At 40.3% G+C, this 24,505-nt stretch overlaps 1 protein-coding gene across 1 annotated transcript in view; it reads right to left on the bottom strand.

The window, feature by feature from the left end:
* The window catches only part of CCDC18 (coiled-coil domain containing 18), a 92,903-nt gene that overhangs the window by 6,000 nt on the left and 62,398 nt on the right, over nt 1-24,505 (bottom strand). The window contains 5 exon segments of the mRNA XM_053693120.1: nt 1,726-1,929; nt 5,957-6,100; nt 9,561-9,581; nt 9,583-9,678; nt 11,885-11,984. Of these exon segments, the coding sequence (XP_053549095.1) occupies nt 1,726-1,929; nt 5,957-6,100; nt 9,561-9,581; nt 9,583-9,678; nt 11,885-11,984 (565 nt within the window).

Genomic DNA, 24,505 nt, shown 5'->3' with positions numbered 1-24,505 from the left:
CATTCTGTCGAGATGCCATGAGATCTAATTCCAGCTGACCCTTCCACCCCTGGGTTGTGGATCGCCGACAGGCAGCAAGAATGGGCTCCGCCCACTGAATTATCTTGGTTACCTCTGTCATCGCTAAGGAACTCCTCGTTCCTCCCTGATGATTGATGTAAGCCACTGAAGTTATGTTGTCCGACTGGAACTTGATCAACTGGACCGAGGCTAACTGAGGCCAGGCCAGAAGAGCATTGAAGATCGCTCTCAGCTCCAGGATGTTTATAGGAAGAACAGACTCTGACTGAGTCCAAACTCCCCTGAGCCTTTAGGGGACCCCAGACTGCTCCCCCACCCTAGAAGGCTGGCGTCTGTTGTCACAATCACCCAAGATGGTCTGTGAAAGCAGGTTCCCTGGGGGAGATGATACAGAGACAATCACCATTGAAGAGAATCCCTTGTCTGCTGCTCCCGAAGTATTCAAGGAGACAAGTCTGCATAATCTCTGTTCCATTGCCTGAGCATACTTAACTGCAGAGGTCTGAGATGGAACCGAGCAAACGGGATGATGTCCATTGTCGCTTCCATCGGCCCGATTACCTCCATGCACTGAGCCACTGAAGGCCGAGGAGAGGACTGAAGAGCTAGACAAGTATCGAACAACTTTGATTTCCTGACTTCTATCAGAAAAATCTTCATTGATAGGGAATCTATTATTGTTCCCAAGAAAGTAACCCATGAACTTGGGACTAAGGAACTCTTTCCCAAATTTACCTTCCATCGGTGAGATCTCAGGAAGGATAACACCATGTCCGTGTGGGATGGAGCCTGGACTAGGGATGTCATCCAGATAGGGTGCCTCTGCAATGCCCCGTGACCGAAGCATCGCCAACAGTGATCCCAGAACCCTTGTGAAAATTTTGGGAGCTGTGGCAAGCCACGAATTGGAAATGTTTTCTAGAAAGGCAAGCCTTAGAAACTAGTGATGATCCCTGAGAATGGGAACATGCAAGTACGCGTCCTTAAATCCACCGTTGTCATTAAATTGACCCTCCTTGACCAAAGTGAGAATGGAACGATTAGTTTCCTATTAGTAATTAAGATGATCTGTGGACTCATCGTGTCATTAAAAAGAAAGTAAATAAGTAACATGACCTAAACAAATACAAAGATTTACTGTCCCTTTAAAAGCTTATTAACCTCTTAAGGACATGTGACGGAATATTTCCGTCATAAAACAATAGAGCAAACTGAAAGCTGTGTCCTTAAAGGGTTAACAGTCTTGCTGATCAGAACAAGAAAACGTGCTTATAGAATGTGAATCTGTAAGGATATGAACCAGTCCTATAAATATAAGCAGATGAATATGCATATATAAATATATATTCATAATTAGTCTGGGTCTGTTTGTTTGATAAATTATAATAAGTTAACTAAGCATAATCAGTACACAGCCATCTTACAGGAAGATAAACATTCTTATGCTTCTACTGCATGTGTGAGCCACAGTGCACATTCATACCCCATTCATAAGGTTAACAAGGGTCCTTTTGTTCCGCACAACAAGGCAATCAGTGAAAAGAAAAAGTATAATAAATATATTAATTTAGCTGCATTATTTATTGCAGGATGTTTCGCTTTAAAATAATAAGAAAATATGGTTTACAGGTGTGGGACAAACTAGATTATTTATATATAAAAAAAGCAAAATATAAATGAACAAATCAGGCCTGGTTCGGTTACCATTTGTCTAGAATGCACGGTGGTTTCTTCCAGTTTGCGGGCAAGTCTTTGCGATTCTTGTTGCGCTTCAGCGAGCTGCTGTCGGGTCTCATTCAGCTGTAGGTGGGTGAACTGCATTTGTTCTCGCGCAAGCCTTACTTGCTGGCTTAAATCCATTCTCTCTTGCTGTTGCTCTGTGATGTGCGTCTCCTGTTCTTTAATAGACTAAAAATTTTTTATTTGTAAGTGAGAATAAAATCAAACCTAAAGAAGCTGGAAGCTAGCTGAGCACATTGGGTAAGCCAATTACAAAAGCCATCAATCACCAGCTATGCCTGGGCCTATTTTTGTTCCCAGTCCAGTCCTGGCTCCCGGTAGTGCATTGATGCTACTGAGCCTACTAAAGGTTTACTTTTCAACAAAGGATACCAAAAGAACAAAGCAATTTCTAAAGCAAAAGTAAATTAGAAAGTGGTTTAAAATCACATGATCTATCTAAATCATGAAAGTTAAATTTTGACTGTGCTGTCCCTTTAAATCCCTTATAGATTTTAAATGTTTAATTCTTTAAGTGTTAAATGTGTTTTGTTCTCTTGGTATCCTTTATTGAAGCCTCTTGCACAATTACAAGTTCTCTGGCTGTCAAGTACAGACTCCTCACTTCCCTCCACCTCCTGTCTGCCCCTGTGCGGGTGCGGTCAGCTTCAGCACACTCAGGAGCCAGAGGGGGACAGGCAGCAATAAAGTAGTAAAAGGAAAGGGGGGCTGCATTTTATCTCTGAAACCAGAGGTGATAACAATTCTTATACTCTCTCTCCTCTGTCTCTTTTCTCACACTCTCCCCTCTCATCTTCTTTCTTTACTCTTTTCTCACTCACTCCCCTTTTATCTTTCATTCTTCTCTCCCTCCTCTATTGCCTCTCCTTGCCTCTCTCCCCTCCGCTCTCTCTTATCTCACTAACGTCACTTTCTTCCCTCTCCTTTCTCTTACTACTTCCCCTCTCTTCACTTTCTTCTCTCTATTCAATCTCTCTCCTCTCGCTTCATTCTCCCTCTTACCCACTCTCCCTCCTCTCTCACTTCAATTTCTCCTTCCTCTCTCTTTCTCCTCTTTCTTATTCATCCTTTTTTTTCCCTCTTTCCCCCTCTCAGCATTCTCTTTTCTAGACTCTACTCTGTCTTCTCTTATTGACCTCTCTCTCCCTTTTCTTTTCCCTGCTATCTCTCCTCTTTGTCTCTCCCTCTCTGTACCTTCTCTATCCCCTCCGTCTTCTCTCTCTAACCATTCTCTTTCCACTGTTTCTTATCCCTCCTTCACACCCTCTCTCTTTACTCTCTCCGCTCTCAGCCTTCCACCTCTCTTTTACATTATTCCATCTCTCTCTGTCTATTTCTCCCTGCACTCTCTCTCTCTCACGTGTTCTTTTTCGCTCTCTCTTTCTTTCTCCTTTTTTCCCCCCTCTCTACTTTTCCTTGCATTATTATTGTTAGATTAGGTACAATGGAAGACCAAAACATAAATTATCTAAAATAAAATGAAAAAAAAAAAAAAAAAAAGGGAAAGGGAAAAGTATTGTACATAACCAGGTATACAGTGCAGTGTAGTAATTGATAGGTAATAAAAATTTACATTTTTGCCTAAGGCCTCACCAATTCTAGAGCCACCACTGACCATTATTTTATGCTATTTATGTAAGAAACCTACAACAAAAAGTGTGAAACAAAAACATTTTTTAGATTACTTAATTCTGTGAACAATCACAAAAAGAGGGCGTCTCCTGGTGTAATAATGTGGTGTCTTAATTATAAGGCAGTGCAGGTTATAAAACCATACTCACAAAAGGGGCAGCACCCAATTGTGCTAAGTGGAACAGACTGGGATCTCTGCAAAAGTTTAGGCACCCCTGACAATTTCCATGATTTTCATTTATAAACAATTGGGTGTTTGGATCAGCAATTTCATTTTGATCTATCAAATAACTGAAGGACACAGTAATATTCAGTAGTGAAATTAGATTTATTGGATTAACAGAAAATGTGCAATATGCATCAAAACGAAATTAGGACAGGTGCATACATTTGGGCACCCTTGTCATTTTCTTGATTTGAATACCTGTAACTACCTAGCACTGATTAATTGGAACACACAATTGGTTTGGTGAGCCCATTAAGCCTTGAAACTTCATAGACAGGTGCATCCAATCATGAGAAAAGGTATTTAAGGTGGCCAATTGCAAGTTGTTGTTCTCTTTGACTCCTCTGAAGTGTGACAACATGGGGGCCTCAAAACAACTTTTAAATGACCTGAAAACAAAGATTGTTCAACATTATGGTTTAGGGGAAGGCTACAAAAAGCTATTGCAGAGATTTAAGCTGTCAGTGTCCACTGTGAGGAACATAGTGAGGAAATGGAAGACCACAGGCACAGTTCTTGTTAAGGCCAGAAGTGGCAGGCCAAGTAAAATATCGGAGACGTAAAGGCAAAGGATGGTGAGAACGGTCAAAAACAGCCCACAGACCACCTCCAAAGACCTACAACATCATCTTGCTGCAGATGGTGTCACTGTGCATCGTTCAACAATTCAGCGCACTTTGCACAAGGAGAAGCTGTATGGGAGAGTGATGCGGAAGAAGCCTTTTCTGCACACACGCCACAAACAGAGTCGCTTGAGGTATGCAAACGCACATGTGGACAAGCCAGCTTCATTTTGGAAGAAGGTGCTGTGGACTGATGAAACAAAGATTGAGTTACTTGGTCATAATAAGGGGCGTTATGCATGGCAGCAAAAGAACACAGCGTTCCAAGACAAACACTTGCTACCCACATTAAAATTTGGTGGATGTTCCATCATGCTGTGGGGCTGTGTGGCCAGTGCCGGTACTGGGAATCTTGTTAAAGTTGAGGGTCGCATGGATTCCACTCAATATCAGCAGATACTTGAGAATAATGTTGAGGAATCAGTCACAAAGTTGAAGTTACGCTGGGGCTGGATATTTCAACAAGACAACGACCCAAAACACTGCTCAAAATCTACTCTGGCATTTATGCAGCGGGACAAGTACAATGTTCTGGAATGGCCATCACAGTCCCGAGACCTGAATAGCATTGAAAATCTTTGAGATGATTTGAAGTGGGCTGTCCATGCTCGGCAACCATCAAACCTAACTGAACTGGAGATGTTTTAGAAGGAGGAATGGTCCAAAATACCTTCATCCAGACACTCATTACAGGCTATACGAAGCCATCTAGAGGCTGTTGTTATTTCTGCTAAAGGAGGGCTCTACGAAATATTGATGCAATATTTCTGTTGGGGTGCCCAAATTTATGCACCCAATTTCGTTTTGATGCCTATTAGACATTTCTGTTAATCCAATAAACCTCATTTCACTACCGAAATATTACTGTGTCCTTCACAGCTATTTGATAGATCAAAAATTGTCGGAAGGCCCTAGAAGATCACCAGGGATACAGGGTAAGTGCTGGGGGGGGGCATGACCTCTGAAAGTGCCCCCCGGATGACCACACCTGTTACATCATCCACGCTAAATAACAAGAGGTTAAAAATGTTAATAAAAATATGCATTTGTACACACTTTTTGTTAAAGATTTCTCCAGTGCTATGATATGTGTACATAGTAAAATGTTATAATCTGAATCTGCTGAAATAAAAAAAAAAATTCAATATATATATCCGTGTGGTTTTCTCATGGAAAAATTACCTACAGTGGGGCCTAAATATGAGCAGCATCTAAAACGCCAAAACAGCTTAACACAAGGCTAAATGGCTTAGCACTTAAGGGGTTAAGTATAGATCTAAAAAAAATGTAGTGCACATTTTTGTATATTTGCTGCATGTCGCTCTGCAAAAGACATTTTAAAAGGCGTCCTGCATACTTACGTATGCTGCAGTATTCCTGACCCATCTACATACTACATTTAGACTCCATAAGTACAAGAGCTTATTTACATCTGGTCTATGATTGGCCACAGCAAAGGAAACTAGGTAAACAGACAAGAGAAACTTTTCAAGGGGTGTATCCCTGAACTGCTTTTATTCTTACTTTGCATGAACATCTTTGCAACGCAGGGCTTAATTAACAATATATATGTTGCATATGGTAAAACTGACATTTCTTTCAAACCCCCAGTATAATTAATATACATACAGTCAGACATTCGCTGAAGGAATTTGCTAGGCAAGAACAATAGTGAAGGATTTATTGAGAAATAATATGGAATTCAGCCACTTACTTTTTCCATATCGGACATAATAAGCTGTGTTCTCTCCATGTCCTTTTTTAGCTGATTTATAGTTTGATCTTTTTGTAGCAAATCAAAATCTTTTTCACAAAGCTTCTCTCTTGCTAACTGTAATTTTTCATCCAAAGATGTGATCTGTTACAGGACAGAAGTAATAATATATTTTACATCTAATGCACTATCATTACTCACAAGCAAACTACATTTTGCTGTCACTTATAAAAAGCACACTAATGTCAAATTTAACTTTCATGAATCAGATAGAGAATGCAATTAAACAAAATAAAAGAAACTTTTCCAATTTACTTCTAATATCAAATTTGCCTAGGTCTTTTGGTATCCTTTGTTGAAGAATAAACTTAAATGGCCATTAGTGAAAACAACAAATTACATTCTCTTATTCGTAAGAACATGTGATTTTACCCCCTAGTGACCCTGCACCTCTGTGCTAAACCCCTGCAAAAGGGGGTTCAATGCATATATAAAGTATCACTATGGAGCTGCAGTAAAACTGCAGGGTCCCAAATGGAAACTGCTGCTGGCACCGCTAGTTGCACAACCAACCTGTGAAAACTTTAACTATGTGTTTAACCCCCTTTGTGAAGTTGCAGCAATACTTTATGTGTATAACCAACTTTTGCTGATTCACAGGGTTGAAAGTGATAAATTAAGTACACTACATTAAGTAAGTCACTACAATGGCCCTTTAAGTAGACTCAGGAGCGTGCACGCCTTTAGCACTCTATTGCAGCGCTAGTTCATATAGATAACATTGTTCTCACTCCCGTGGAGATAATTTATGAGTCAACACTGACTGGCTAAAATGCAAGTCTGTCAAAACAACTGAAATAAGGGGGCAGTCTGCAGAGGCTTAGATACAAGGTAATCACAGAGGTGATCTTAAAATATATTGATACACAATAAGGATTAAAAGAGAGCAATGGAAAATTAACATTTTGGTACCCCTCTATCAAACCCCCACTGGGAGCATTATTTATAAGCCCCTCTTGTTTACATAGAATATTTTAATTACTAACACACACATGTAGTACTTAATTTCTGGTTATAGAAAAGCCATCTCTGCTCATTTAATCCAAAACCAAATCAATTAGGCTGAGCTAGCAGGGAGTGCAGACATGTTTAAGCTTATCTCTCTATATTTACACAAAAGTCAAAAGCTATTTCAAATGACAAAATAAATATAAAGGAACACTGTGTAAACAATTTAAAGGACAGTAAATACAGTGGTTTTTACATAATTAACAAATACAAGATAAGACAATGCAATAACATTTAGTCCTGAAATTCAAATAAGTAATAGATTTTGTTTCTGACAAATTTCAAAGTTCTGTCTATTTCCACTTCTCCTATATCATGTGACAGCCATCAGCCAATCACAAATGCATATAGATATATTCTGTGAATTCTTATGCTCAGTAGGAGCCGGTGACTCAAAAAAGTGTAAATATAAAAAGATTGTGCACATTTTGTAATGGAAGTAAATTGAAAGTTGTTCAAAATTACATGATCTAATCTGAATCATGAAATGTAATTTTGACCTTGCGTGTCCCTTTAATACACTCAGCAGGTAAAATAGATAATTGGAAACAAATTACAGTACACTGTCCCTTTAACATTCTAATGCTTTAGCGATAGGTTGTGAAATAATTGATACATACTTCGGAGCTCACATACTTATGATTTTGTAATGTGAATCTGTTGGAGAAAGAACAAACCAAAACATATCTTATTGACTGCAATGCAGAATAAAGAATGTTCTAAAGAAGTAAATCACTAGTTTAGATTAGCGTTGTGAAGCGCAGAGTTATATGTTACCCTCATTAGTTTCAGAAGTAAATCACTAGTTTAGAATAGCGGTGTAAGCGCAGAGTTATATGTCACCCTCACTAGTTTCAGAAGTAATTCACTAGTTTAGATTAGCGGTGTAAGCCCAGAGTCATGTTACCCTCATTTAGTTTCAGAAGTAAATCACTAGTTTAGATTAGCGGTGTAAGCCCCAGTGTCATATGTTACCCCTCCAATAGTTCAGAAGCTGCTCCCACCCTTTCCTCTACTGCAAGAAATATTCTCATTTTAATGAAACTATAAATATCTCTTGTATAACGATACATAATACCGTCACTTCCTCTGCACTCCCCGTTTTCCTGCTCAATTTATTTCTCCCAACACACCATTAGGTTTATTTATTTTTTGCTGTGGGTGGATGTGAGTTAATAACAGAGTGGGCCCTTGAATTGGGAGGGGGGGTCAGTATATGAGATGACCCCCCACCCTGAATATTATCGGTTGCTGTTACTGATCTTGATTATAAAGCAAGATGAAGAAATGCAGTGATACCAAGTGGTTGCATTGACTTTAATAACCTCAGGAACCATTTTATTCCTGCATGGCATTTCAAGCTGTTTTTAAACAAAAACTATAAAGATCAAAATAAACATTTATGATATAAGATATAGGAATTCGATTTTAAGAAACGTTCCAATTCTAGTAAATGCTATTGCATTGTCTTTTTAGCATAGTATTTGCGGATCATTCAATTCCTTTGAACTTATCTTGAACCACACGACTGACACACACTGGCTTCCTCCTCACTCATAGCATATAAAAAGGTGCAAATTTGCCTGTTTGCGGGGGAGCGCAATAATTAACCAGCCATTAAACGTGGCTGGTTATTGCTACCGCGAGGCTGATGGTAGCAATTAGCGCTCCGAAAATTAATCAGAGATTAGATCTCTAGTCATTTTTCTAAAAGTGCCCCAAATGCCCTCAAAATGGAGGGGCATGATATTATTTATTAAAAAAAATAAATAAAAAAATGTCAGCATTTTTTTTGTAAATAAATAAATTAAAAAATACTAGCGAGGGAGTTTTGGGGCTTTAAAGTTGGTGGGGAGGTGGGGTAAAGGCACTAAAAAGTGCCTTTAGCATTGCGGTCTATGGAACTGCATTTTCCCATAGACCGCAATGTAAATATACTACCTGTATGTATATAATTATATACTGATGAAGCGCAATGTACGCATGCGCGATAACGGCTCCAGGTGTTAAGCTTTTGCTCTCACCTTATGTACTAGCACCTTGCTTCAATAAAAAACCTCTTTTGAACCAGCCGTGGATGATTTCTCAGCCGCCTTTTGTCTCTCTCTCTGGGGATTACCCTATCACTATATTTATGTGTTAATACGTGTATATACGCATATTAACACAAACTATATATGGATATAATCATATACATATATATTTAAAAATGCTGCTCTGTAAGAGTGCTCTCGTTTAGGGCAATGATTCCAAGCAATGTGAACACACGCTCCCGTTCGCATTGCGATTAACTTCTATTACCAGCACACTTTATAAGTGCATGCAAGCAATATTAGCACTCACTTGTAATCTGGCCCTTTGTATTGCAAATTGAGTTACAACATATGCATATGGTTGTGTACCAGCTCCAAAAAGCTATTGTTTAGTTTCTTTAAATTCGCATCATTACTGGGCTCGTCCATGCTGCTCTTTCAAGCTGGCCGCTGTAATTTAGATGTAGGAAAATATAAAACACAGTTTTATAATTGTTACTAACCTGGGCAATATGTTCTTTTTGTCTCCAGCTGAGATTTCTCCAAAGCACTTTCCAGTCTGAGTAATTTTGTGTCCATTTCTTCCTTGTGTTCCCGAATAGACATGTCGAGTTGGTTCAGCTACAAGGGTCGTGGTACAGAAACAAAAAACCAAAAACAATACTGAAACTAAAACATTTCTACATTTGTAAGAAAAAACAGTGCACTGAAGAGGAGGAAACAAATGAGATTTAAATCATTTAAAGGGACATAATACCCATAAGCAAAAATCACTTGAAAATAATGCAGCATATACTGTAAAAAGCTGAGAAGAAAATTTCCCACCTGAACATCTCTATGTAAAACTAGACTGATATTTTACCCTAAATAGTAAGTGCCCTGAGAACAGTTATACTTCAGCTACTGTCAGTTGCAGTTGAAAGAAAACCCAGCCAGCCAATCAGCTTCATCATTAGTGATTTTCCTGTGATCTCAAGAGATTTTACTGAAATCTCACAAAATTTCATAGGTAAACTGCCCTTTAAACAGAGGAGGGAAATAACTTGACTGTGCCTCCACGTGCTAGGTGCACGCTCCCTTGCAAGTCCCGGGACTAGCATCCTGATTGGCTGCTTAGGACTCGATTTATCAAAGCCCACAAGAACTTGCTCGCCATAATTTAACAAGCAGCGGTCACCAGACCACTGCTTCCCTAACCTCTTCGCCACCTCTAAGGTGGCAAAATTCAATCTCCGCGGTCTAGTCCGACCGAGGAGATTGACAGCTCCTGTCTGCGTGTGATTGGCTGTGCGCGGGCAGGGGGCGGGATTGCACGCGAGCGCAAAATTGCGCTCGTGTGCAATGGTGATTACCTGCGGGTAATTTTGCCCTGCCACAGGCGAGCTGAGGCGTACAGGGGCGCGTATACGCGCCCCTGTCCGCCTCAGCTTTGATAAATCTAGCCGTTAAAGTCCATTTACAATGGGATGTGGCTACTGAGGGAATTTTGGAGGTAAAATATATTTGTTTTTTTACGTAGAGATGTTCAGGTGATATTTTCTAAACAGCTTTTTACAGTTAAGCTGCATCACTTTCAAGTGCGTCAACATCTGGGTATCATGTCCTTTAAAAGAAAGTTTTAAAACTGTGTGGTATAAGCATATGAAGAATAAATAACAGAGAATACTTTGAGATAATCTCTAGATACCATTGTGGTCAGCATTTTTAGTTGAGATATTGCTAATTAGCTGCTGAATCCTCAGACTTTATAGTGGGTAAATAAAAAGCACTGGAGGTTGCTGAGTTTACAGCATTTTGAGTGAGTAGGGAATTATTATTTTTTTAAAGAAAGGTCGAATTTACTTTAGTCTATAAAACCTGAAGTTTTACATAATGAAATTACTAAATTTAGTATTATGCCTCTTTGCAGGTACATTAAACACTAAATAAATGCTAGATAGAATGATGCAAAGAAAAAATTAGTCTGAGAATAAAATGTAGATGTATTTTTTAAAGTTTCATTAGCTATTTAAATAGTGACAAAATAAGTGTAAAGTTTTAGTGCCTATAAAAGATGGGGGGAGCTTGCCAAGTTGTAACTTAGGTTACCTTCTCTGCTGTCGCCAATTAGAGACCCAGTTATAAATAGGTCACTAGAGTGTGCTGCAATGGCGTGTGCTAGATTCTAACAGAGTTCTGCACTTCACTTCTAACAGAACTGAAAGCTCACAATTTACAGAAAAATGGGGAAAAAATAAATAATGAAAATAATATTGCAGAATTGTTCTCATATATACAGTTTATCATTTTATATTGCCATCTCAAAGTGTTTAATGTCCCCTTTAATTCTAAGACCATGTGATTAAAGGACTTGCAGTGCAACCTGTAAATAGATGCCACTATATAACATGATAAGATTATTATACTCACACAGACATGTCCCTGTCCGCCTGTCACAGAATATCACCCAGCAGAGGCCTTCTCTGTACATAATAAAGGACTACAACTGCTTTTTCACAGCCACAAGATGACTGACCATAAACTTGTACACAAGAAATCTCAACTACACTGAGATTAAGCCGTCCATAACATCCTGGTCATTGCTGCAGGTGTAGATTTTGTTAACCCTTTTGATGGAAAAGATAGCTACAATGCATAGCAAAGCTGGGAACAGGTTTCTTGTGACACTGATACACAGGCGACATAGCTGCCGCCATTTTATGTCTGGGCCAACACCGCATTTGCAATATTGTGGCATCGGCGAGGAATTACAAGTGAGAACTTACATTTTAACCCTGGGCAAACGTTTACTATTCAGGTATTAGTCTACTTTAACCGGATGTCTCACCTGTGAAGCTCTTTGCTGCAGTTCCCAGTTTCTGTCCTTTAGTGCCTGGTCCATGTCAAGTAATTCATGGTCTCTGTCATCCAGTTCACTCCTACATGTTCTGCGGATCAAAAAAGGGACATAAAACTCAAAATAGAATCTGCCATGAAGTTACCATGAAGGAAATAAAAGAATATTGCAATATACAGTCATTATCTATTTTGTCTGCTTTTGCTTAAAATGTCTCTAAAAATTGTGCTTGTTCTCTGCAGCGGTTGAAATTAAATTGAACTGAGCCTTGCAACATGCTACACAGTGACTGGTTAGATCAGAGCACATGCTTATCTATTTCTGAATTCAGCCAAGGGGTATATCCCTGAACTACTCTTGATTTGTAAATCCTTGTAAAAAGGATTTTGACAACCATTATTTTGTATGCAAATAATGCAGGTGCGTGAGTTGTCATTTCTGGCAAGCTTAGTTTTGTTTTTCGCATGTCGGCACTTAGGCTAATGTGCGTCAGTGTTGCTCTTTGCGTTTCGGCTGGTTTATCCACGTACGTTCTTGGCTATGTGCACTTCGGATTTTGGCGTGTCACATCCTTTATAGCTGTTATTTCTTTTCATGCAAGTTTCTTGTGCATTCTGTCCTTCTGGTGTATTGTTAATGTCTCATGCTTTGTTTTGCAGTTCGGATTTGCACGCATTGTACCTGTAGTTTATTTTAAAAGCTACTTAGAAGGGGGTAGGTTATTTCCATTCCTCAAGAGTTTTTTTAAGGAGAGTGTTTATTGTTTTTCATTGTCAAATACTATAATGGAGCTGTCTGCTTCTGTCCCTGAATCTATCATAGAAGTCGTGTCCCCTCTACACCTTTCTACTATTATTAGGTGTGCTTATTGTAAAAGAGCTAAAGGTACCTGCTCCAGCTCATTTATGTGAGTTATGTTTTAATTTATTAATGTAATCAGACCAACCTAATGCTACTTCTTTGGGTATTAATGCTTCTTCTGTTTGTTTAGTACAGGAGAATGTTAATGATGTTTCACCCAGTGTCAAAAAACTCATCAAGGCTGCAGTTTCTAAAGTGCTGGAGGCTCTCCTATCTTTATACAAGCGTAAAAGGTCAGTTCAGATTTTATTTTCTACTAGTACTATGTGCCCTGAAGCAAAGGATACTGTTATGACTTTAGATGGTGAAGTTTCCTCTGGTGATAAGGAGTCTTCATCCGATGTTGTAAATTATATTTCCTCTTATTTGTTTAAAACTGAACATATTCGTTCTCTTTTGAAGGAGGGTTAAAGACCCTAAGGTTTCTGATGATAAGCCTTGTAATAATTTAAATTCAGTTTGTTGATAAGCTCCCTGAAGTTTTTCCTATCTCTGACATGAGTTCTACGGAATGGTATATTCCAGGTAATTAATTTAATCCTTCTGCAAGGTTTAAAAAGGTATATCCTTTACCTGCTGCTAATTTGAATTGTGGAAAACTGTCCCTAAGGTTGATGGGGCCATTTCCATTCTAGCTAAATGTACTACTATCCCTTTGGAAGATCATACTTCTTTTAAGGATCCACTGGATAGAAAATTAGAGTCTTTTCCATGAAGGTCATTTTTACAAGCAGGATATTTACTTTGGCAAGCCATTTCTATAGCGGACGTGGCTGCTGCTTCTACTTACTGGTTATCGAGTCTTTCAGAAAAGTGTTCAGAGGACTCAGCGTCAGTGAAAATCTTTTGGGTCTACATAAAAAAACAGAATTTATGTTTACCTGATAAATTACTTTCTCCAACGGTGTGTCCGGTCCACGGCGTCATCCTTACTTGTGGGATATTCTCTTCCCCAACAGGAAATGGCAAAGAGCCCAGCAAAGCTGGTCACATGATCCCTCCTAGGCTCCGCCTTCCCCAGTCATTCGACCGACGTAAAGGAGGAATATTTGCATAGGAGAAATCATATGATACCGTGGTGACTGTAGTTAAAGAAAATAAATCATCAGACCTGATTAAAAAACCAGGGCGGGCCGTGGACCGGACACACCGTTGGAGAAAGTAATTTATCAGGTAAACATAAATTCTGTTTTCTCCAACATAGGTGTGTCCGGTCCACGGCGTCATCCTTACTTGTGGGAACCAATACCAAAGCTTTAGGACACGGATGATGGGAGGGAGCAAATCAGGTCACCTAGATGGAAGGCACCACGGTTTGCAAAACCTTTCTCCCAAAAATAGCCTCAGAAGAAGCAAAAGTATCAAATTTGTAAAATTTGGTAAAAGTGTGCAGTGAAGACCAAGTCGCTGCCTTACATATCTGATCAACAGAAGCCTCGTTCTTAAAGGCCCATGTGGAAGCCACGGCCCTAGTGGAATGAGCTGTGATTCTTTCAGGAGGCTGCCGTCCGGCAGTCTCATAAGCCAATCTGATGATGCTTTTAAGCCAAAAAGATAGAGAGGTAGAAGTTGCTTTTTGACCTCTCCTTTTACCAGAATAAACAACAAACAAGGAAGATGTTTGTCTGAAATCCTTTGTAGCATCTAAATAGAATTTTAGAGCACGGACAACGTCCAAATTGTGTAACAAACGTTCCTTCTATGAAACTGGATTCGGACACAAAGAAGGTACAACTATCTCCTGGTTAATATTTTTGTTGGAAACAACCTTCGGAAGAAAACCAGGCTCAGTACGTAAAAACCACCTTATCTGCATGGACCAGATAGGGCGGAGAACACTGCAGAGCAGATAACTCAGAAACTCTTCTAGCAGAAGAAATTGCAACCTAAAACAAAACTTTCCAAGATAATAACTTAATATCTATGGAATGTAAGGGTTCAAACGGAACCCCTTGAAGAACTGAAAGAACTAGATTAAGACTCCAGGGAAGAGTCAAAGGTCTGTAAACAGGCTTGATTCTAACCAGAGCCTGAACAAACGCTTAAACGTCTGGCACAGCTGCCAGCCTTTTGTGACGTAAAACAGATAAAGCAGAGATCTGTCCCTTCAGAGAACTCGCAGAAAATCCTTTCTCCAAACCTTCTTGTAGAAAGGAAAGAATCTTAGGAATTTTTATATTTTTCCATGGGAATCCTTTAGATTCACACCAACAGATATATTTTTTTCCATATATTATGGTAAATTTTTCTAGTTACAGGCTTTCTAGCCTGAATAAGAGTATCTACTACAGAATCTGAAAACCCACGCTTTGATAAAATCAAGCGTTCAAACTCCAAGCAGTCAGTTGGAGGAAAACCAGATTCGGATGTTCAAATGGACCCTGAATAAGAAGGTCCTGACGCAAAGGTAGCTTCCATGGTGGAGCCGATGACACATTCACCAGGTCTGCATACCAAGTCCTGCGTGGCCACACAGGAACTATCAAGGTCACCGAAGCCCTCTCCAGATTGATCCTGGCTACCAGCCTGGGAATGAGAGGAAACGGTGGGAATACATAAGCTAGGTTGAAGATCCAAGGTGCTACTATTGTATCCAATAGAGTCGCCTTGGGATCCCTGGATTTGGACCCGTAACAAGGGACCATGAAGTTCTGACGAGAGGCCATCAGAACCAAGTCTGGAATGCCCCATAATTGAGTTATTTGGGCAAAGATTTCCAGATGGAGTTCCCACTCCCCCGGATGCTCCGCCATCGCCAGGGAACTCCTTGTTACCCCCTGATGGTTGATATATGTAACAGTCGTCATGATGACTGATTGAAACCTTATGAATTTGGCCTTTGCTAGTCTAGGCCAAGCCTTGAGAGCATTGAATATCGCTCTCAGTTCCATTATGTTTATCGGGAGAAGAGAGTCTTCCCGAAACCATAGACCCTGAGTTTTCAGGGGTTCCCAGACCGCGCCCCAGCCCACCAGACTGGCGTCGGTCGTGACAATGACCTATTCTGGTCTGCGGAAGCTCATTCCCTGTGACAGGTTGTCCAGGGTCAGCCACCAACGGAGTGAATCTCTGGTTATTTGATCTACTTGTATCGTCGGAGACAAGACTGTAGAATCCCCATTCCACTGTCTGAGCATGCCCAGGTGCAATGGTCTTAGATGAATTCGTGCAAAAGGAACTATGTCCATTGCCGCAACCATCAACCCTATTACTTCCATGGACTGCGCTATGGAAGGAATAAGAACAGAATGAAGTACCTGACAAGAGCTTAGAAGTTTTGATTTTCTGGCCTCTGTCAGAAAAACCTTCATTTCTAAGGAAACTATTATTGTTCCCAAGAAGGGAACTCTTGTTGACGGGGACAGAGAACTTTTTTCTATGTTCACTTTCCACCTGTGAGATCTGAGAAAGGCTAGGACAATGTCCGTATGAGCCCTTGTTTTTGACAGAGACGACACCTGAATCAGGATGTCGTCCAAGTAAGGTACTACTGCAATGCCCCTTGGTCTTAGCACCACTAGAAGGGACCCTAGTACCCTTGTGAAAATCCTTGGAGCAGTGGCTAATCCGAATGGAAATGCCACAGGTAATGCTTGTCCAGAAAGGCGAACCTTAGGAACCGAAAATGTTCCTTGTGGATAGGAATACGTAGGTACGCATCCTTTAAGTCCACCGTGGTCATGAATTGACCTTCCTGGATGGTAGAAAGGATCGTTCGAATGGTTTCCATTTTGAATGATGAAACCCTTAGAAACTTGTTTAGAATCTTGAGATCTAAAATAGGTCTGAATGTTCCCTCTTATTTGGGAATTATGAACAGGTTGGAGTAAAAACCCATCCCTTGTTCTCCTAATGGAACAGGATGAATCACTCCCATGCTTAACAGGTCTTCTACACAGTGTAAGAATGCCTGTTCGAAGATAATTGAGACCCGTGGAACCTTCCCCTTGGGAGTAGTTCCCTGAATTCCAGGAGATAACCTTGAGAAACTATTTCTAGCACCCAAGGATCCTGAACATCTCTTGCCCCAACCTGAGCAAAGAGAGAAAGTCTGCCCCCCACCAGATCCTTCCCAGATCGGGGGCCAACACTTCACGCTGTTTTGGTAGCAGTGGCAGGTGACTTGGCCTGCTTACCCTTGTTCCAGCCTTGCATCGGCCTCCAGGCTGGCTTGGTTTGAGAAGTATTACCCTCTTGCTTAGAGGGTGTAGAATTTGAGGCTGGTCCGTTTCTGCGAAAGGGACGAAAATTTGGCTTATTTTTAGCCTTAAAAGACCTATCCTGTGGGGAGGGCGTGGCCCTTTCCCCCAGTGATGTCTGAAATAATCTCTTTCAAGTCAGGGCCAAACAGTGTTTTACCCTTGAAAGGATGTTAAGCAAAAGCGCTCTGCGCGCCACGATAGCAAACCCTGAATTATTCGCCGCTAATCTAGCTAATTGCAAAGCGGCATCTAAAATAAAAAAGAGTTAGCCAATTTAAGAGCTTGAACTCTGTCCAAAACCTCCTCGTACGAAGATTCTTTATTAAGCGACTTTTCTAGTTCTTCGAACCAGAAACACGCAGCTGTAGTGACAGGAACAATGCATGAAATTGGTTGTAGAAGGTAACCTTGCTGAACAAACATCCTTTTAAGCAAACCCTCTAACCTTTAATCCATAGGATCTTGAAAGCACAACTATCTTCTATAGGAATAGAAGTGCGTTTGTTTAGAGTAGAACCCGCCCCCTCGACCTTGGGGACTGTATGCTATAAGTCCTTTCTGGGGTCGACTATAGGAAACTAATTTCTTAAATATAGGGGGAGGACAAAGGGTATGCCGGGCCTTTCCCACTCCTTATTTACTATGTCCGCCACCCGCTTGGGTATAGGAAAAACATCGGGGGGCACCGGAACCTCTAGGAACTTGTCCATCTTACCTAATTTCTCTGGAATGACCAAATTGTCACAATCATCCAGAGTAGATAATACCTCCTTAAGTAGTGCGTGGAGATGTTGAAATTTAAATTTAAAAGTTACAATATCAGGTTCTGCTTGTTGAGAAATTTTCCTGAATCTGAAATTTCTCCCTCAGAACAAAACCTCCCTCCTGGCCCCTTCAGATAGGTGTGAGGGTATGTCAGAAAAGATATCATCAGCGTCCTCTTGCTCCTCAGTGTTTTAAAACAGAGCAATCACGCTTTCTCTGATAAGTAGGCATTTTGGAAAAAAAATGCATGCAATAGAATTATCCATTACAGCCATTAATTGTTGTATGGTAATAAGTATTGGCGCACTAGATGTACTAGGGGCCTCTTGTGTGGGCAAAACTGGTGTAGACACAGAAGGGGATGATGCAGTACCATGCTTACTCCCCTCATTAGAGGAATCATCTTGGGCAATATCATATCTATGGCATTATTATCCCTACTTTGTTTGGACATTATGACACAAATATATCACATATATTTAAATGGGGAGACACATTGGCTTTCATACATATAGAACATCGTTATCTGATGGTTCAGACATGTTAAACAGGCTTAAACTTGTTAACAAAGCACAAAAAACGTTTTACAATAAAACCGTTACTGTCCCTTTAAATTTTAAACTGAACACACTTTATTACTGAATATGTGAAAAAGTATGAAGGAATTGTTCAAATTTCACCAAAATTTCACCACAGTAACTTAAAGCCGTAAAAGTATTGCACACCAAATTTGAAAGCTTTAACCCTTAAAATAACGGAACCGGAGCCGTTTTTACATTTAACCCCTATACAGTCCCAGGTATCTGCTTTGCTGAGACCCAACCAAGCCCAGAGGGGAATACGATACCAAATGATGCCTTCTATAAGCTTTTTCAGTGGTTCTTAGCTCCTCACACATGCATCTGCATGCCATGCTTTCCAAAAACAACTGCGCATTAGAGGCGCGAAAATGAGGCTCTGTCTATGACTAGAAAAGGCCCCCAGTGAAAAAGGTGTCCAATACAGTGCCTGCCGTTTTTATTAAAACAATCCCCAAGATTTAACAACTATTAAAAGTAATAATCTGCCAAATATACTTAGTAAAGTAATCGTTTTAGCCCAGAAAAATGTCTACCAGTTTTTTAAGCCCTAATGAAGCCCTTTATTCTTTTACTTAAACTAAGAAAATGGCTTACCGGTTCCCATAGGGAAAATGACAGCTTCCAGCATTACCGAGTCTTGTTAGAAATGTGTCATACCTCAAGCAGCAAAAGTCTGCTCACTGTTTCCCCCAACTGAAGTTAATTCCTCTCAACAGTCCTGTGTGGAAACAGCCATCGATTTTAGTAACGGTTGCTAAAATCATTTTCCTCTTACAAACAGAAATCTTCATCTCTTTCCTGTTTCAGAGTAAATAGTACATACCAGCACTATTTTAAAATAACAAACTCTTGATTGAGGAAAAAAAACTACATTTAAACACCAAAAAACTCTAAGCCATCTCCGTGGAGATGTTGCCTGTACAACGGCAAAGAGAATGACTGGGGAAGGCGGAGCCTAGGAGGGATCATGTGACCAGCTTTGCTGGGCTCTTTGCCATTTCCTGTTGGGGAAGAGAATATCCCACAAGTAAGGATGACGCCGTGGACCGGACACACCTATGTTGGAGAAACATAATTTATGTAAGAACTTACCTGATAAATTAATTTCTTTCATATTAGAAAGAGTCCATGAGCTAGTGACGTATGGGATATACATTCCTACCAGGAGGGGCAAAGTTTCCCAAACCTCAAAATGCCTACAAATACACCCCTCACCACACCCACAACTCAGTTTAACGAATAGCCAAGAAGTGGGGTGATAAGAAAGGAGCGAAAGCATCAAAATAAGGAATTTGAATAATTGTGCTTTATACAAAAAAAATCATAACCACCACAAAAAGGGTGGGCCTCATGGACTCTTGCTAATATGAAAGAAATGAATTTATCAGGTAAGTTCTAACATAAATTATGTTTTCTTTCATGTAATTAGCAAGAGTCCATGAGCTAGTGACGTATGGGATAGCAGATACCCAAGATGTGGAACTTCCACACAAGAGTCACTAGAGAGGGAGGGATAAAATAAAGACAGCCAATTCCGCTGAAAAAATAATCCACAACCCAAATCAAAAAAATGAAATAATAAACCGTAGAATCAAACTGAAACAGCTGCCCGAAGTACTTTTCTACCAAAAACTGCTTCTGAAGAAGAGAAAACATCAAATGGTAGAATTTAGTAAAAGTATGCAAAGAAGACCAAGTTGCTGCTTTGCAAATTTGATCCACAGAAGCTTCATTCCTAAAAGCCCAGGAAGTAGAAACTGACCTAGTAGAATGAGCTGTAATCCTTTGAGGCGGGGACCTACCCGACTCCACATAAGCATGATGAATCAAAGATTTTAACCAAGATGCCAAAGAAATGGCAGAAGCCTTCTGACCTTTCCTGGAACCAGAAAAGATAACAAATAGACTAGAAGTCTTTCTAAAATCTTTAGTAGCTTCAACATAATATTTCAAAGCTCTTACTACATCCAAAGAATGTAAAGATTTCTCCAGAGAATTCTTAGATTAGGACACAATAAAGGGACAACAATTTCTCTACTAATGTTGTTAGAAATCACAACTTTAGGTAAAAATTGAAATGAAGTCCGCAACACCGCCTTATCCTGATGAAAAATCAGAAAAGGAGATTCACAAGAAAGAGCAGATAACTCAGAAACTCTTCTAGCAGAAGAGATGGCCAAAAGGAACAAAACTTTCCAAGAAAGTAATTTAATATCCAGAGAATGCATAGGCTCAAACGGAGGAGCCTGTAAAGCCCTCAAAACCAAATTAAGACACCAAGGAGGAGAGATTGACTTAATGACAGGCTTGATACGAACCAAAGCCTGTACAAAACAATGAATATCAGGAAGTTAAGCAATCTTTCTGTGAAAAAGAACAGAAAGAGCAGAGATTTGACCTTTCAAAGAGCTTGCAGACAAACCCTTATCCAAACCATCCTGAAGAAACTGCAAAATTCTAGGAATTCTAAAAGAATGCCAAGAGAATTTTATGAGAAGAACACCAAGAAATGTAAGTCTTCCAGACTCGGTAATAAATCTTTCTAGACACAGATTTACAAGCCTGTAACATAGTATTAATCACTGAGTCAGAGAAACCTCTATGACTAAGAATCAGGCGTTCAATCTCCATACCTTCAAATTTAATGATTTGAGATCCTGATGGAAAAAATGGGCCTTGAGTAGAAGGTCTGGCCTTAACGGAAGTGACCAAGGTTGGCAACTGGACATCCGAACGAGATCCGCATACCAAAACCTGTGAGGCATGCTGGAGCCACCAGCAATACAAACGAACGTTCCATTAGAATTTTGGAAATCACTTTTGGAAGAAGAACTAGAGGCGGAAAGATATAAGCAGGATGATAATCCCAAAGAAGCGACAACGTGTCCACTGCTTCCGCCTCAGGATCCCTGGATCTAGACAGATACCTGGAAGTTTCTCGTTTAGATGAGAGGCCATCAGATCTATTTCTGGAAGTCCCCAGATTGAACAATCTGAAGAAATACCTCTGGGTGAACCGCAGAGATTAGACAGGAGCTGGATTCCGCCCATACAAGTATCCGAGATACTTCTTTCATAGCCTGAGGACTGTGAGTCCCACCTTGATGATTGACATACGCCACGGTTGTGACATTGTCTGTCTGAAAACAAATAAACGATTCTCTCTTCAGAAGAGGCCAGAACTGAAGAGCTCTGAAAATCGCATGGAGTTCCAAAATGTTGATTGGTAATTTCGCCTCCTGAAATTCCCAAACCCCCTGCGCTGTCAGAGATCCCCCATACAGCTCCCCAACCTGAAGACTCGCATCTGTTGAGATCACAGGTCCAGGTTGGGACGAACAAAAGAGGCCCCCGTTGAATTAGACGATGGTGATTCAACCACCAAGTCAGAGAAGAGCGAACATTGGGATTTAAGGATATTAATTGTGATATCTTTGTATAATCCCTGCACCACTGGTTCAGCATACAAAGCTGAGAGGTCTCATGTGAAAACGAGGCAAAAGCGATCGCGTCCGATGCAGCAGTCCATGAGACCTAGAATTTCCATGCACAAAGCTACCGAAGGGGAACGATTGAGACTGAAGGTTTCGACAAGCTGAAACCAACTTAAGACGTCTCTTTTCTGTTAGAGACAAAGTCATGGACACTGAATCTATTTGAAAACCTAAAAAGGTTTCCTTTGTCTGAGGATCAAGGAACTCTTGGTAATTGATCCATCCAACCATGGTCTTCAAAGAAACAACACAAGTTGGTATTCGTAAGAGATCTGCAGTTGTAAAGACCTGAGCAAGTACCAAGATATCGTCCAAATAAGGGAAAAACCGCAATACCCTGTTCTCTGATTACAGAGAGAAGGGGCACCGAGAACCTTTGAAAAGATCCTTGGAGCTGTTGCAGAGGCCAAATGGAAGAGCAACAAACTGGTAATGCTTGTCTAAAAAGAGAATCTCAGGAACTGATAGTGATCTGGATGAATTGGAATATGAAGTATGCATCCTGAAAGTCTATTGTAGACATATAATAGCCCTTGCTGAACAAAAGGCAGAATAGTCCTTATAGTCACAATTTTGAATGTTGGTATCCTTACATAACGATTCAATATTTTTTAGATCCAGAACTGGTCTGAAGGAATTCTCCTTCTTTGGGTACATGAATAGATTGAGTAAAACCCCAGACCCCGTTCCAGAACTGGAACTGGCACAATTACCCCAGCCAACTCTAGGTCTGAAACACATTTCAGAAATGCCTGAGCCTTCACTGGGTTTACTGGAATGATGAGTGAAAAAATCTTCCACAGGCGGCCTTACCTTGAAACTATTCTGTACCCTTGTGTAACAATGTTCTGAATCCAAAGACTGTGAATCAAATTGATCCAAATATCTTTGAAAAATCGAACTTGCCCCCTACCAGTGTTTGGGAGCTGGTTTGACTTTCTAAAAGCTTGGATTATTCCAGACTGGAGAAGGTTTCCAAACGGAAACCGTTCCTTTAGGGGAAGGGTCAGGCTTCTGTTCCTTATTTTGACGAAAGGAACGACAACGATTAGCAGCCCTATATTTACCTTGTCCTGAGGCACAAAAGGACAAGGTAAAATAAACAAGCCTCTAGCAACTAGAAAGCAATGAAAAGTGAGACTTAAATAATGTGAAAAAAAGTGGAGACAAGAATGACGCCCCACATTTTTGGGCGCCAAGTATGACCGCCCACATTATTGGCGCCAAGCACAACGCCCCCAGATTTTTTGGCGCCAAGTATGACGCCACATCCTCTGACTCCGAAAACGACGCCCACATTTTTTGGCGCAAAAAAAAACGTCTGTGATAACATGCGTCAAAAAATGACGCAACCACGAACAAACTTCCGGCGTCAATTTTGGCGCCGGAAATGACAAAATTTTGTGCCAAAAAAGTTTGCGCCAAGAATGACGCAATGAATTGGAGCATTTTCTGCTCCCGCGAGCCTAACAGCCCACAGGGGAAAAAAGCCAATTGAAAAATTTTTAAGGTAAGAAAAAAATTTATTTATATGCATTATCCAAAATAATGAAACTGACAGTCCTGAATGAAGGAATACTGATTTATCCTGAATCATGGCAAATATAAGTTAAAACACATATATTTAGAACTTTACATATAAAGTGCCCAACCATACTTAGAGTGTCATAAATAAAATAAGACTTACTTACCCTAAGACACTCATCTACATATAGTAGATAGCCAAACCAGTACTGAAGACGAGAATCAGTAGAGGTAATGGTATATAAGAGTATATCGTCGATCTGAAAAAGGCAGGTAGGGAGAAGAAATCTCTACGACCGATAACAGAAGAACCTATAAATCGATCCCCCTAGAATGTTCACATCCCTCTGACATTCACTGCACTCTGAGAGGAAAAACCGGGCTTCAGCCTGCTGCGAAGCGCATATCAACGTAGAATCTAGCACAAACTTACTTCACACCACCTCCATGGGAGGCAAAGTTTGTAAAACTGAGTTGTGGGTGTGGTGAGGGGTGTATTTTGTATGGCATTTTGAGGTTTGGGAAACTTTGCCCCTCCTGGTAGGAATGTTAAATCCCATACGTCACTAGCTCATGGACTCTTGCTAATTACATGAAAGAAATGTTAATTCTTTTATTTGTGATGATGTGTTTGATATTATGACGATTAATATTAAAAGCATGTATTTGGCAGTCCTTGCAGGAGAGCCTTATGGCTTAAATCCTGGTCTGTTGATATGGTGTCAAAATCCAGAATATTGTCTCTTTCCTTTCAGGGAAAGAAACTGTTTGGTTCCAATTTCGATTTTATTATATCTACTGTTACTGGAGGTAAAGGGGCTTTTCTTCCTCAAGACAAGAAGTGAAAAGGGGAATCCAAAGCTTCCAATCATTTTCGTTCCTTTTGTCAGAATAAGGAACAAAAGGGTTATGCCTCTGCTCAGAAGCAAGGCACCGCTTGCCCAGTCTGGAGGTCTAGTGTTAACTGGAAAAAGTCAAAGCAGGCTAAGAAATCTCTCTCTTACTACCAAATCTGCATGAAGGTGCGGCCCCCTTTTCCAGAGGTTCTGGTAAGAGGTAGGTTAAGCCTCTTTCAGAAGGCTTAGTTTTAGTCCAGATCCCTGTGTTCTGAATATAGTCTCCCAGGGGTATTGAATAGGATTCAGAAGAAAGCCTCCCAGAGGAAGGTTTTTTCTGTCTAATGGT

Source organism: Bombina bombina, chromosome 10, assembly GCF_027579735.1.
Source record: "Bombina bombina isolate aBomBom1 chromosome 10, aBomBom1.pri, whole genome shotgun sequence".
Classification (NCBI taxonomy): domain Eukaryota; kingdom Metazoa; phylum Chordata; class Amphibia; order Anura; family Bombinatoridae; genus Bombina; species Bombina bombina.
This window is presented reverse-complemented; position numbering and strand designations above follow the sequence as displayed.